Source organism: Protopterus annectens, chromosome 7.part1 (genome assembly GCF_019279795.1).
Source record: "Protopterus annectens isolate FY-2018-M chromosome 7.part1, PAN1.0, whole genome shotgun sequence".
NCBI lineage: Eukaryota > Metazoa > Chordata > Ceratodontiformes > Protopteridae > Protopterus > Protopterus annectens.
In genome coordinates, this window is record NC_056740.1 from 358,709,008 (window position 1) to 358,724,318 (window position 15,311).

A 15,311-nucleotide genomic window follows, 5' to 3' on the forward strand; every position below is an offset into this window, starting at 1 on the left:
CCTTACAGAACAAAGAGTTTCAGACATTCAGACTCATGTCAGGATCATTCTGGCCAGCAAGAAAGTACAGGCCAGAATGGTTCTAAAGGTATTAGGTCTCATGGCTGCGGCCATTACTCTTCTTCCCTGGCTCGATTCTACATGCGCCTCCTTCAGTGGATGCTGTTCACACAGTGGTCATACCAGCAACTTCCCAATGCGTCACCAGATTCTGGTGACACAAACATGCAAAGAACATCTTGCTTGGTGGATCACATCGTCTCAGGTTCACCAAGGCAGGTGCTTTGTACCTCCGTCCCGATAGCCACTGTCACCACGGATGCCTCCCTGATCGGGTGGGGGTCATTATCAGGGCAGGATGGTTCATGGGACGTGGCAACCGTTCGAGTACCATCTGCACATAAATGTCCTGGAGATGAGAGCAGTGCTTTTAACGTTGCAAGCCCTCAACGACTTTCTTCCCGTAGGGACAATTGCAGTCCACACAGACAACATGTCTGTAGTGTGGTATATCAACAAACAGGGCGGAACCAAGTCCTACCCCTTGTGTCGAGAAGCGCTCAGACTTTGGCAATGGGCGATCTCCTCTCATCGGTTTCTGGTAGCAACGCATATCCCTGGGAAAACCGACATTATAGCGGACAGATTGAGCAGAGCTATTCTCATGCCTCACGAGTGGTCTCTCAAGCAATCCGTAGCGGAAGAGATTTTTCTGGAATGGGGTCGTCCATGTTGCGATCTTTTTGCTACTCCCCAAAACAGCAAATGTCCAGACTTCTTCAGCCTCTTCCTCTATCAGGCCATCCCCCCAGAGACGCTCTGACCCAGGATTGGCCCCAGGGACTTCTTTATGCCTTCCCTCCATTTCCTCTGATCCCTCAGGTGATCCAGAAAGCTACCGTTTGAGAGCCAAATTGATTCTCATTGCCCCTTACTGGCCTCGACAAGTTTGGTTCCCGTTCCTCCATCATCACCTTTTGGTGCAGCCGTGGCATCTGGACCCAGTGCCAGATCTACTGATTCACCAATCCGGTCAGCTGCACCGGTCAATCCCTTCTCTCAACCTCACAGCATGGTTGCTCCACTTCCTTCCTTAGCCAGGCTTCCTTTGATCTCTAACCCAGTTAGAGATATCATAGTAACTTCACTAAAATCCTCTACCAGGAGGATTTACACAAGCAAATGGAAGCGTTTCTCTTATTGGGCTAAGGCCCAAAATATTGATCCTTTTACTGCCCTGTTCAGGCAGTTCTGGACTTCTTAGCAGAGATTTTTCATGCAGGCTCCTCTTCTTCCACAGTCAGAGTTCAGTTGGCTGCTATTTCTAATTTTCATGTCGGGATAGCAGATCATAATATTATGTCCCATAGGCTCTGCAGGGCCTTTTGAAAGGAATTTTCCTACTAAAGCCTCCAATCAGGAATCCTCCTCCTCAGTGGGATCTAAATTTAGTGCTGACATCCTTGATTCTTCCCCTTCGAGCCAGCTGTTTCTTGTTCCCTAAAATATCTTTCTTGGAAAACGTTATTCCTAGTGGCTATTACATCTGCCAGGAGGGTGTCTGAACTTCATGCTCTTCGGTTCGACCCCCTATTTGATTTTCACAAAGACAGAGTATCTTTGAGAACTAATCCATCCTTTTTACCTAAGGTCGCTTCAAAAACAATCTGAATCAATCCATTGATCTCCTGTATTTTTCCTAACTATTCAGATAGAGCTGAACAAAAGCTACATTATCTTGACGTCCACCATCAGCTTAGATATTATTTGGACAGAACAAAAAATTTAGAAAATCTGATCAACTTTTTGTTTCCTATGCGGATAATAAAAAGGCCTTCCTGTTTCTAAAGTGACTTTGTCCAGATGGCTTTCTTGGTCATCACTGAAATTTATACGATCAGGGGAAAACAGCTGTGCTCAAAACCTAAAGCACATTCAACTAGGAGTTTAGCTACTTCTACAGCCTTTCAAGCTAGACTGCCTTTGGACACTATTTGTGCAGCGCCACTTGGGCCACTCCTCACACTTTTGTTTCCCATTACAAATTGGACTTGGCCTCCAGGGACAGAGCCAGTTTTGGCTCTACAGTCCTCAAGAGTTTGTTCCATTGGGCCACCCAGGATAGAGGTGCTAGGGGCGGGGTCCCATCAAGCAAGAATGAAGGCGAGATTGACAACTTAACATTAAGAAGTTATGTACCTACCATAACGTTCCATGTTAGTTGTCTTCTCTCGCCTTCTTTCTTGCGACCCTCCCTCCTTCCCCCTGGCCTGGACAGACCTTGTATAAGAAACTGTTATGCTAAAGACCATTCAGACCTGGTCCTTTTTCCATCTGTAAGTTTCTTCTTCCTTTGGGAAGTATTTTATGCTTGGTGTTATTGCCCTTTGTCAACAAACGAGATCTGGGTACTTACTGCCTTGCATCATGGGATATGGGGCTGCCTCGAGCTGGTAAAAGGAGTTCTCGAGCTAAAGCAAGTGCCGAGTCGGAGCCGAGGATCGGCTCCGAACCCATCAAGCAAGAAAGAAGGCGAGAGAAGACAACTAACATGGAACGTTATGGTAGGTACATAACTTCTTATTAATAAACATTGGATATTGTTGAACAGATCCTTCGATATTAACCTTTTTGACTCTTCCCTTTGTGCTCTCTTGTTTCACTGTTTATCTGTTGTGTGGTCTAGGTTATGATTATGTTGTAAATATTCACCTCTGACTGTCTCTTTAGTAGATGGACAATATCAATTCATTGAATTGTATTACTTATGTTTCCCATTTACAGTTGTATTTGTTATTTTAGGTACTTTAGGAAATTCTCTTTGCAGCACGTATGTATATAATGTACATATTTTTTTTAAATTAACTATCATCGCATATCTGAATGTGTATTACTACTCTACAACTGTTTGTATTATGTTATATCTGTTTTGAAAAACAGTAGAATTACTATTTGAGAAAAAAATATTCTGTTCCATGTGGACCTGCTGCAGATTCCAAATCCACCAACTTCAATACAGTTTCTCATTCCGCCACCATCATTTCCTGTTCGAGTTCCTTATTATCTTTCTTTGTAAGAATGTTTACTGTCCATTTGCTATTAGTTTGTATTTCTTGTCCTTTAAAAATAATCTTAATATGTTTTTTTCTATAATTTTCATAATTTTATCTTGTGTATTATGTATTATACCACAAGTATCCTTCGTTTTTGTCATAATAGTATTATTTTTGTAATAATCTTGTTCAAATATGATGCAGTCTCTTTTTCCCTTGCAGGAAATATCTTTGCTTATACAGTAAATGTTTTATTTTCATAATTGTTGTTCTTTAATAAAGAAGCTCTCCTCATTTTTATAATATCAAAAGAACCCTTAGTTTTTGTATTCTGTCTTTTCTCTCTTCTATTTACTTTTTCCTATCTTATTTAGCATCTCTTATGGGTGGTTGCGGTGGTGCAGTGGTTAGCGTTGCCGCCTCACAGCAGGAGGTTCTCCAGTTTGATCCTCAGCTGGGGTGCCTTCTGTGCGGAGTCTGCATGTTCTCCCTGTGGTCACGTGGGTTTCCTCCGGGTGTTCTGGTTTCCTCCCACATCCCACAGACATGCTGTAGGTGGATTGGACACACTAAATTGGCCCTAGGTGTGAGTGTGTGCATGTTTGTGCCTTCTATGGAAGGTTGGGCACCGGGCTGGCACATCGACACTGTAAAACTCCACTGCTAATCATGAGCGGACAGGTGATCCGCTGTGGCGACCCCTAACCGGGAAAAGCCGAAAGAAGAAGAAGAATTTAGCATCTCTTATATTTCTGTTTAAAGCACAACTACCATTGTGACCAATTCTTATAGAAATCCCTCATTCCTACATGATCGTTCCATAAATTTGTTACATCAGTTCTTCCTTTATCATCCCATTTTACTTCATTGATTCTTTTTATTCCTTTTCGTATTCTTATATGTTCAGTATTTCATTTTAATACAATCCAAATAGCTGTATGGTTTGAGAAACCTGTCATCAAACCAAGAACCAGGAATCCAGACAGTGAACACAAAATGCAAAGCTGGAACAGGAAAACCAACACGTAGCGTGGAAACAATTATTTTAATAAAAATCAGTTGAGCACTTTCGTCAGGTTGTAACACAGACTTCAAGCAACAGCAACAAAGAAATTCACATTTAAATATCCCTCCAAGTTGCATCCACATGACCAAAACTAACTAACCACAATCAAAGTTTTTTTATTACAACCCCCCCCCCTTTTAAAAAATAAATATAATGCAATAAAAACATTATAAACTCTTTAGCTGCACAAAAAGACATGAAAAATATAATACAATCATACAATCAAAGAGTGTAACTTTAATACGCTCATAATAGACAAGCCCTTCATTCAGAAAAGGGTGAGTACAAGCATTACGCCTAATCTGCCATCTCAGTTTATTAAGCTCAATGATGTCATTCCATGGACCACCCCTCACATCCTTAACAACTGTGTCCAAACACATAAACCTAAAGGAATTATCTGGAAAAAAAGAAGTATGTTTAGCTAAAGCATTATTCATATTTTATTTTTTAATATCGAGCATATGCTCGTAAATTAGTTATTTTAACTTCTTTTGGGTTTTACCCACATAAAAACACTCACATTGTATACAGTGGGCCAAATAAGTGATCCCCATAGAGTTACAGTTACAAAATAATCTTGTTTTTAAAGATATCCCATTCACCTTAAGTAACTTGGTCACTATTAAATACTTACACTGGTTACAGGCACCACATTTAAATTTGCCATTTTTCTTATGAGAAACAATCCCTTCCAAATGATTACCTCTTCAGTCTCTTGACTGTGTTCTACCATTATTTCTTCTGCCTCTGTCAGTTTCACTTTTTTCTCCACATTACATCCCTAGATATCCTATTTTATTACATTTGTAACAAATCAAGTTCACAGTTTCTCATATCATGTCTCATATATCTTTCCACATAAAAAAAATTCTTTTTCACAGTTATTAATCAGATGATCCAGTTTTCCACATAAAAAATGTTTTAGGTTGCACCCAATATTTGACCATGCCTTTATCTCTGTCTACATTTATAATACTTTGGATATGCACAATACTTTAATTTTCAAATTTCTAAACAACATGAGAGTCCCATGCCCTGGTCCACAATCCATATCTAATACATCTTTACATAAATTCAGTAAATGCCTTTTCAAAGTATTTTTCTTTTTCAATTCTAAATTGTATATGAATTTGTTTAGCCCCTCTGTAAAATGCCTTAAATGCGAACAAGTTCCAAGGTATACAGCCTTTCTATGTCTCATATTCTCTTAAAAATTATTCCTATATTTGTCCAGTCTCAGAAATAATGTCACAATATGTCTCTTTATTGATATGTATAATAGCTGTTACCATTGGCTATAACTCCTAAAGATGTAATTACTTTGTCCTGTACCATATATCTATCTAGTTCGCTGTCTTCTTTCTTTTCAATTTGAACAGTAAAAGGTATTTTTCTTTTTGTGTTGTTTTCTTTCTTCTCTTCATTTTCCTTTTCAGTTCTGAACCATCTCTGTATACGATATTTTGTTAACCTCAGACTCATACCTGCTGAGCATCCTTCTGCATTTTATCCATTAATCTCCCCAAGAAACATCTTTACCACCCTCCAGTTTGCTAATGTTCAATAAATCCATAAGCAACTCATCCCGGAACCCTCTTGACTGGAGGGTTGTTAACAGCACATTTTTGTGATGAAACTTTGTCTCTAAAGAGATTTTCCTAAAAAATCTTTTCTGAATTCATCACAGACCCCACAACTTTAACTTCTCCATCAATACAGCTGTTATGATAAAGCTCTATCTCCTTCTCATCTTCCTTGAAGCATCCATCTCCTTCTCATACAGGCTTGCCTGCCTGTATCTCATCAGTATGCAGCTCTGACATACAATCCACGATTACATCCGCTTTTAAGAGGAACCACTTCTTTCTGCAGTACTATCCTCACTGATCGAAAAAACTCCATTTCCCCTCCCTTCTTTCCTGAACTGCCACCATGCTCACACCAGAAGCAGGAAGTGTAACTGCAAATACCCGAAAAGAATAGAGGAATTTCCCTGATGCCTTGGCCAAATTTCCCCACGAAGTAGCAGTAGCACCTTTGGTCTCCCCTGAAGAATGGCCACTAGCCTAGTGGAACTAACCCAAACAACAAAGGATAAAATAAATAAAAAGTTATAAACAGCTTTCTGTACTTCTTAGACTAGAGTAATGTGGATAATTTTGAACTTATTGATTTCTTTTTCCCTAGTTTTAAACTATGGCTGTATTTTCAGTAGGAAATAATTGCCAGTGCATTTTCTCTTTGGGCAGCAGCAGTGGCTCAGACTGTTGGGACTTTTTTTCTTCTTCTTTGTAATTGTACTATCTTTGGTTACTTTATAAGTAAGAGCACATTGCAAAAATATGTTTGTGTGTTTCATTAAGCTGAAACTTTGACTGGTTTTGGTCTTCTTGAACCTTCATTGAATAGAGAAAATGTAGGAGAAGCCTGTGAACAGTACCATAGCTGATGTAAAAGGTGTCTGCAGTAGTGAGTGGAGTAGCAACTGCTTTATATTTGATAATTGTTAAATGAATGGGCCATAAACTGTTGATGCTCTTGTGTTCAGAGCTCCTTGGAGAATGATGCCAAGGCTCATTGCTTTCCCACTGTAAGCATATACTTCATTTTAAAATATGATTAGATCCATATCTTTTTGAGAATAATGCATCCAATATTGTAAAAATTCTGCCTTATCAGAGACATTTTCTGCTTATGCCCCCTCTTAGTAGTTACTACAGACCAAAGTGAAATAATGCGTTTTGACAAGTTTGTCAGTGCCATGATTCATCTGTCATTAAAGCATCTTGTTTACTTCAGAAAATAATGACTTTATGAAGTTAGTGATCAACAGTTGTTCTTTTAACTGTTGTTCTTTAGGTGTGGAAAGTGGAAAGCCCACCCATTTTACTGTATATACAAAAGGCTCAGGGAAGGCACCCTTGGACGTGCAATTTGTTGGACCTACCAAAGCAGATGCTGTGAAAGACTTTGAGATTATCGACAACTATGATTACTCTCACACTGTGAGATATACTCCCATACAGCAGGTGAGCATTAACTTCATTTTTTACACTGCTCTAAAAATAAAAAATAAATTGAAATAGGTATACACCAGACCCTGCTTAAAGAGCTGATAATGGATCCATGCATGCTACATGTTCCGGAACAGTGTACCTCTGTTAGTAGTACATTACTGTGATGTGGTATGAATCAGACTTGCAGTATGAGTGTTCATTAAAATAAAACAGTCCCCAATTTTGTTTGTAATAGGCCTGCATGTTTGTTTTCAATGTTAAGATGGTTGCAAGTCCGTAACCTTCTGCCTTTATTGTATTGACAGTTTTCTCTATCTGAAACACGATTTTCAAACTTATAGCCTACAGACCTTCAAGACGCTTCATTAACATAACCTAATTTTAATGTTGTCTTCTTATCATATATATATATATATATATATCACAATTTTTGAAGGAAATTAATGACTCGCTACTTCTGATTATAAGAGGACGGTTATTATATTATACGGCACCTTACAAATTATTTATCTGTTACATTTTTCTATAATTACTTATTTTCACTATTAGGATCTTAATTTGGTGTTAACTCCCGCAGCAGTGCATTCCAGGTATAGACTGTCAAACAGAACCAGATCAGATATTACCAGGCCAACTAAGAAGAGGTCATCTATTTGTAACTTTCAGAAAAAGAATGCAATGACTTTTCCTGAAGCATTTTAAGCAGTTCAACTTTCTAAATGCTATGATTTTTTTTTCTAGTAAGGGATTATTGGACTTAGTCAGGTTCTTTTATATGGCTTGCTTGAAGGCTACCTAATGCAGCATTGTGTTCTAGGTTAGCTTAGATATGGTATGAAGTGATACAGTGATGTCCCAAGAGTTATTTAGACATGCACTTTAGAATCAGATGGACTATAAAATGTGCTTTTCTGACTTTGATACATGATTGCTTGTTAAAGTTCAAGCTGTTGCTGCATTGTCCCTAGAACTTAAATCATTGCATCTTTTTTTTTTTAATATGATTTGGGAGATTAGTTTGTATTCATAATTTTTTACCTTTTTGCCAAGTATAATTATGCTACATTATTTATTCATCCCTCGACATCCACAAGTGTCCAGCTGTTCCCCCAGTTAATGCTGTCACCTAGACCCAGAATATCCCACCCATGTTACACATTAACGGAACCCCAGATGTAAACCTTCACCACATGAGCTTTTCAACTTCATGAGAAGTCAAACTCTATGGTAGCACATTATTAGTGTCTAAAGAGTAAAGCATCCAAAGGGGAGTTGTGTGAAATTGAGCTGGGAACTTATATCATTTTTGTGGCAGCTGTTCACAATCCCTAGCTGTGGGAGTGGTGAGTGCAGTGGTCAAGACATCATTACTGCCCACTGTAATCTGAGGTGATGTGTGAAGCTGCTGATCTCCAACAGAGGTTACTCAGACATGTGGTTTCCCCAAACTGTTCCCAAGAATAATTAAAATGGCCATCAGCCATTTCATCTTATTCTAACCCCCTCCTGGCCAGTCTCATCTATATGGAGAACTTTGACATGTTTTACTGAAATAACTGCAAACTGGGTTAAAGTAATTGTCAATGTGTTTGGTTATCCATAGCTGATTTCCTCCCCCTTTCTGTTATGTATGAGAAGAATAGCTTAAAAAAATAGTTTAAAAAAAATAAAAGGCATAGTTAACCAGTACCTTATGAGATGCTAATGATTTCCCCTTCTGAAATAAATGGGTAACACCCCACCCTGACTTGTTGCATTCAATTTTTTAACCATTTTGTTTACTCGCTGAATTACATATGCTTTGAGATGTATTGTTTTTAATTTGTGAATTATTCTTGTGTGTGTTAGTGTTAAAAGCCTTAGAATGGTCATGGTAAGCAGTGTGCTCTTCATTAAGAGCTGCTGTTACCTCTTCATAAATGCCACAAGATTCAGAAGGCAAGATCTCTCTGTGACAAGCCCACACTATTCCATGTTTAACAGAAGCAGGTCCCTTATGCCTTTTTGAATAAACTTCGCTCTGTTCATGATTATACACAGAGTACACATAAACTAGGGTCCACTACCAAATTATGAAATTTAAAAACATTGAACCTCTGATTACCGAAGCCCAGAGGCTCAAGATTTTGAAATATTGAAAGTAAAAAAAAAATCCAAAATGTTAAAACTTATATTCTCACGTTCCTGTGCCCCCCACACCCTCTGCTACTTAAATATACCAACTCAAAGATTGCAGTACAATGAAGAGAAAGGTAAAGATCCCATTCTGCACTATACAGCGATCTCCATCGACAAGTTTCAATATTTCAAAATCTCGATCCCTCCGGGCTTTGGTAATCAGAGGTTCGATTTTTTTTTTTAATTTGGTAATGGACCTGTAGACAAATTTTTGGGTTTGATGTGACCCATCCCACTCTGAGAAACTGGTGCCACCATATCTGTCACTATAGGTCAGGAATGTGTCCACAAGGTAACATTTTGTGTTAACATGATTAATAGAGGATTAATTAGATTGCCCTTCATTCTGTGTGGGAAACCACCTCTCATGTTATCTTTTTTTCTGGAACTTGAGTTCTTAATTTTACTTATGGCAGCAGTCACTATGTCTATAGTTAAATAAGGTATGTCTCCCTTGTCTTTGAAGCACTCTCACACATTTCTTTCTTTACTGTGAAGTTTGTACCATTTCTTTTTCTGTAAACACATTATATGTGTTCTTTGGCTGGAAAGTTCACTGGCAGTGTTCTTCTTGGAATGGACAAAGGCCTAATTACTGGAACCATTTTTATTTACCAGAGCATCTCAGTGAAATGGGCATTAATGATGACACATTGCCATTGTGCAGAAACTACTTCTGTAACCTCCACTTCTCAGTACGTTTCAAGTCATCAACCTCTCCCATCAATCCCTCCATAGAATGATGTCCCTTAGTGACCTCTGTCTACATTAACATACTCCCATTTGACTTGCCTCATCTTCCTGTCCTGCTTTATTTTAATGTTGTGGTCCTATTCCACTCCAACAATTCTCTCCCTTCTCTTGAACTAAAACTTTAGATCTGAAGTAGTTACTTCATTTGATCTGCAACCTGTGGGTGTCGGATCCGACCTCGGATCCGATCCGGCAGCTTTCCAAGATCCAAGCTCCTAGCTCCTCCCCCCTACCTATAATCCCCTAGTACCAACCACATTACCTCAGATCGTTTTTTGCCGCGGCTATAGAAACTTCCTTGTGAAGAGCTCCTGGCTGGGTGAGATCATTGCTGGTTTTTAAACCAATTTTTCTGTCAAAGTTTTTGTGTGTGTGTGTGTTAGTTTCCCTTTTCTACTTCTTCTGCTAGTTTTTTGAGTCACTTTTGTTAAATTTATAACTAATTTATCTTCACTCCCCTCCCCCTCCTAGTGTTTGGGTGTGTGTGTGAAAGATGTCAGAAGGGCCTAAGGCCATTTTCTCTAAATGTACTGAGTGTGGCCACAAGCTTTCTCCAGCTGATGGCCACACTCAGTGCGTTTTGTGCCTGGGGGCAGCCCATTTGTCAGAGGCCTGCCAAATCTGTGCGGCCTTTAACCCCCGGGCACTCCAGGATAGGAAGAACAAGCTGATCCTGACGGGAAAGCTCCCCCAGGAGTCGGCTTCTTCTTCCTCTCCCGTTCGGGCTCCAGCTGCTTCAGCAGCTTCGACACCATCTATCCCCTTAGCTCTACCCAGGACTCAACCTCCCTCATCGGGTTTGAGCTCTGGGGAAACTAGTGCCTCTTCCCTCAGAGAGAAGAGGCACAAGGATAAGGATGGACACAAGTCCCATAAAAGGCGGGCCGAATCTCATCCTTCGGCTCCGCCAGCAAAACTATTAAAATCTCCCTCGAGGGTCTCCGGATCCCCCTCCTCTCGGCGCCATTCGCCCTGTTTTTCGCCGGAGGAGGAGGATAGGTCTCCCTCGAGATCTTCGAGGCGGCCCTCCCGGCCTGCCTCTACTACTTCATCGAGGTCGATCCGAAGCGGATATGGATCGGATGATGCGTCGGTTCTTACAGACCCAAATGCAGGTGGGGATGCTATGCTCCTGCCTCCCCCCCCCCTCTGGGGGGGGAGTGCAGCCCCCATATTTGCCCCGATCACTCCTTCTCCGACCCGTTTCCAGGTCTCGGAGTCATCGGATCCAGGCCCTTTCGGACCCGGGTAACTGTCGGCGCCGATAGCGGTTGTCTCTTCGCCGACTATACCTTCGAGCTTGTCGGACCCGAGCTCTCGGGGCTGAGGGCTGAGCGTCGGATCCGAGGGAGTTGCTGTGTCTTCGGTGCTGTTGGGGTCGGAGCACACCTCTGCCTCGGCGCCGACTGCATCGGCTCCGACCCCGATCCCTTCCTCGGATCCGAGGAGATTGCTTTCAGAGGCTGGTGAGAGTGGCTCTCCTTCAGCTTTTGAGGTAGTGGAGAGGGTACTGTCGAAGTCCTCCAGATCCCCGACCCGGGCTTCGGATCCACCCGTACCCCCACTGTATGAGGGTCTGTCTTCCATCATCCGTCCATCTGGATAGCCTGCCCAAGCCCTCCAGCTAGTTCCCGTGGAGGAACAACAACCCGTGGACGAGCCCTCTTCAGACAGTCCCACCGAGGAGGTCCCTTGAAAACATTGGTGCAAAAGGAGGCACCTGGACTCCCCCCGAGTCCATTACCACAGACACGGACTTAGATGATACGGAGGGTTCCCCAAGGTCACCCCCTGAAGATGTCTCCTTTGGAGACATCATGGAAATGTTGCGTATTAGAGGGGGGTGGTCAGCCCAAAAGCCTTCCCTTGATGAGTCCGTGTTCCTGGAGGCCTTTGAGGCAGGCCCATCTACCTCCTGGGTGTCCCCTCCGGCCGACCCCCTGGTGGACTTAATTACCACCAGGGCATGGAAAGAGCCCGACACCGTGGAGCCAATTCCAAGGCGCCCCGATAAAGTCCTCAGCCCACCCACAGATAGACCGTCTTGGGCCAAAGGAACCCCCGTTGATGCTATGTTGGTGGCGGCCACCAAGAAAGAACTTGCACAGGAGAGTTCTTCGGTTCACCCGCCGGATAAGGAATCTCGAGCGCTTGACCGGATTGGGAAGCGGATGTTTGCCTCAGCGACCTTTTCCATAAGGGCGCTGAACTATATGGCACATACCATTAGGCTACAGCGAGACTTGATTAAGGAATATGCTGCAGCCCCCCCAGAGTCCATGTCGGTCCCAGACAAAAAGGTTTTTGAGACTCGAATGGCCACTCTAAAATCCATCTCAAATACTTCTTTGCGGCTTCTCTCCCATGCAACGGATGGAGTCGCTAGAGCTAGCGGAGCCGGGGTCGTCTTGCGACGTCTCTCCTGGCTCCGTCTGTGCGACTTCACAGACCCCTTCAAGGCATCCTTCGCGAACGCCCCTTTTAACGGTTCTGCCCTGTTTGGCAAAACTGTTCGCGACACGCTGGTCCAAAGCGAAAAGGATGGGAAGACGCTGTCTGCCATCGGAGTCCGCTTCTCTAATCCCCAAAGATCCTTCTCCAGGAATCAGAGGGGACAAAAGAAGCTGTGGTTCCGTAAGTCTCAGCAATCCCATCCTGCTGCGGACTACTCATCCTCCAGAGGCAGAGGAGGACAAGGTGGACGCCGGCCTAGAGGCAGAGAGGGGCCGCATAATTTCGGGTCTAGAGAACCTTTCTCGGACAGACCCGTGCAACAGCCCTGAGGGCTTGCCCGACTGTCCCTCTCTGGATGCAGTCGGGGGGCGATTGTCGGAGCACCTGTCAAACTGGGAGTCCCTTACAACAGATCGATGGGTGCTCCGGATCATATCCAGAGGTTACTCCATTCCATTCATAAACCTTCCCCCCAAATCCAGACGCCTCCCCGATGTCCCACCCGATCAGAGGGAGGCAGAGGCTTTGGAAATTTCAAAGCTGCTAAGAAAAAGAGCCATCCAGCCCGTCCCCCCAGACCAGTCCGGTTTGGGTTATTACTCCAGGTTCTTTTTGGTGCCAAAGAAAACGGGGGACCTCAGACCCATCTTAGACCTTTCCGCCCTGAACCTGTTCATACCCAAGGAAAATTTCCGGATGGTCACTCTCCAATCTATTATCCCCCTGCTGCGGGAGAACGACTGGATGTGCTTGCTAGACCTCAAGGATGCGTATTACCACATATTAATGGACAAACGATCCAGGAGGTTTCTCCGCTTCCAGCTCGGAGCCAGTCATTATCAATTCAGGGTTCTTCCATTCGGCCTCAACTCAGCCCCCAGAGTGTTTACCAAGGTCATGGCAGTGGTTGCAGCCCACCTGAGACTCCAGGTCATTCAGGTCTTCCCTTACCTAGACGACTGGCTCCTCACCACGACCAACAAGCATCAGCTCTGTGTGGCGAGAGATTATGCTCTGTCTCTGGCCCACAACCTAGGCAACTCAGTAAACGAGCAGAAATCCTGCCTGTGCCCCACTCAAGCCCTAGAATTCATAGGGGCCAGGTTAGATACACAAATCTCCAAAGTTGTTCTAACATCAGTCAGGCTGAACAGCTTGTCATTCCAGGTGTTAGCCCTTCTTCGGAGCCCTGCTCCTCCAGCAGAGTTAGTCCTGAGGGCACTGGGGTCTATGTCAGCAGCGATCGGTCTCTCTCTTCATGCTCGTCTGCGAATGCGCATATTACAATGGACCCTTCAAGTCCAATGGTCCCTGTCGATCCACCCATTATGCATGCCAATCCCCCTGAGCAAGGTGTGCAGGGACTCCCTTCTGTGGTGGTTACAGGCGCAGGAACTCAGAGAAGGGAGACCCTTTGTAATTCCTCCGGCCAAAGCCACGTTGACCACAGACGCTTCTTGCCTCGGGTGAGGGGGGGGCATTGTTCAGGCAGATCCGTTCAAGGCACGTGGACTCCCCTAGAGACCGCATTACATATCAATGTCCTAGACATGAGGGCGGTGCTTTTAGCGTTGCAAGCTCTCCACGACCTTCTTCCCATAGGGACTATTGCAATCCAGACGGACAACATGTCAGTAGTCTGGTATATAAACAAACAAGGAGGGACCAGATCTTATCCCCTGTGTCGAGAAGCCATGAGAGTGTGGGAATGGGCGATTTCCACCAACCGCTTTCTGATAGCAACGCACGTTCCGGGGCGGTCCAACATATTAGCGGACAAGCTAAGTCGAGTGTTCCTCACTCCATACGAGTGGTCTCTGAATCCATCTGTTGTGAAGCAGATCTTCCACAAATGGGGTCAGCCTCGCTGTGACCTTTTCGCTTCTCCTTTAAACACAAAATGCAGCAAGTACTTTGCGATAGTTCCCCCCAGATGGGAGACCCCCATAGACGCTCTAGTCCATGCTTGGCCTCCCGGACTCCTTTATGCTTATCCCCCCCTCCCACTTATGATGAAATTCATTCAGAAAGCCTGTCGGTTGGGGAGCAGAGTTATCCTCATAGCCCCATTCTGGCCTCGACAGATCTGGTTCCCCTTTCTGCGGTCTCACTGTGTGGCTCCCCCATGGATTCTGGATCCCAGTCCAGACCTAATCTCGCACCCAGCGAGATGCCATACCCCAAACCTGGTCAATCTCAAACTTGCTGCTTGGTTGATCCAGTTCCATTAATGGCTAGGACTCCCGGTATCTCATCCCCCGTTAAAGCCATTCTGGTGGCGGCTCATAAACCATCTACCAGGAAACTTTACAACAGTAAATGGAAACGTTTTTCCATCTGGGCCAAAGATAAAGAATTGGACCCCTTTACTGTCCCTATTCCGACTATTCTGGACTTCCTCTCCCTGCTTTTTAGACAGGGAGCAAGTGCCTCCACAGTCAAGGTGCAGTTGGCGGCCATCTCCCATTTTCATGTGGGGGATGGCATAGGCTCCTTAGCATCTACTAAGTTGTGCAAAACCTTCTTAAGAGGCGTTTTTCTTTTGAAACCACCTGTCAAGACTGTAGTTCCCCCGTGGGATCTCACTCTGGTCTTACAAGCCTTAACGAGACCACCTTTTGAGCCGGCGGCCTCGATTCCGTTAAAGTTCTTGTCTTGGAAAACTGCTTTCTTAGTGGCTATTACTTCGGCCAAGAGAGTTTCAGAATTACAAGCTCTGTGTATTAAACCTCCGTACCTTATTTTTCACAAAGATAGAGTGTCCCTCAGGACTAACCCGTCTTTCTT

At 43.6% G+C, this 15,311-nt stretch overlaps 1 protein-coding gene across 3 annotated transcripts in view; it reads left to right on the forward strand.

Moving 5' to 3' along the window:
• Positions 1–15,311, forward strand: part of FLNB (filamin B) — a 4,683,119-nt gene that overhangs the window by 3,025,219 nt on the left and 1,642,589 nt on the right. For all 3 annotated transcript variants that reach the window (XM_044078790.1, XM_044078788.1, XM_044078789.1), the window contains exon 19: positions 6,982–7,151. In XM_044078790.1, the coding sequence (XP_043934725.1) occupies positions 6,982–7,151 (170 nt within the window). The remainder of the gene's footprint in view (positions 1–6,981; positions 7,152–15,311) is intronic.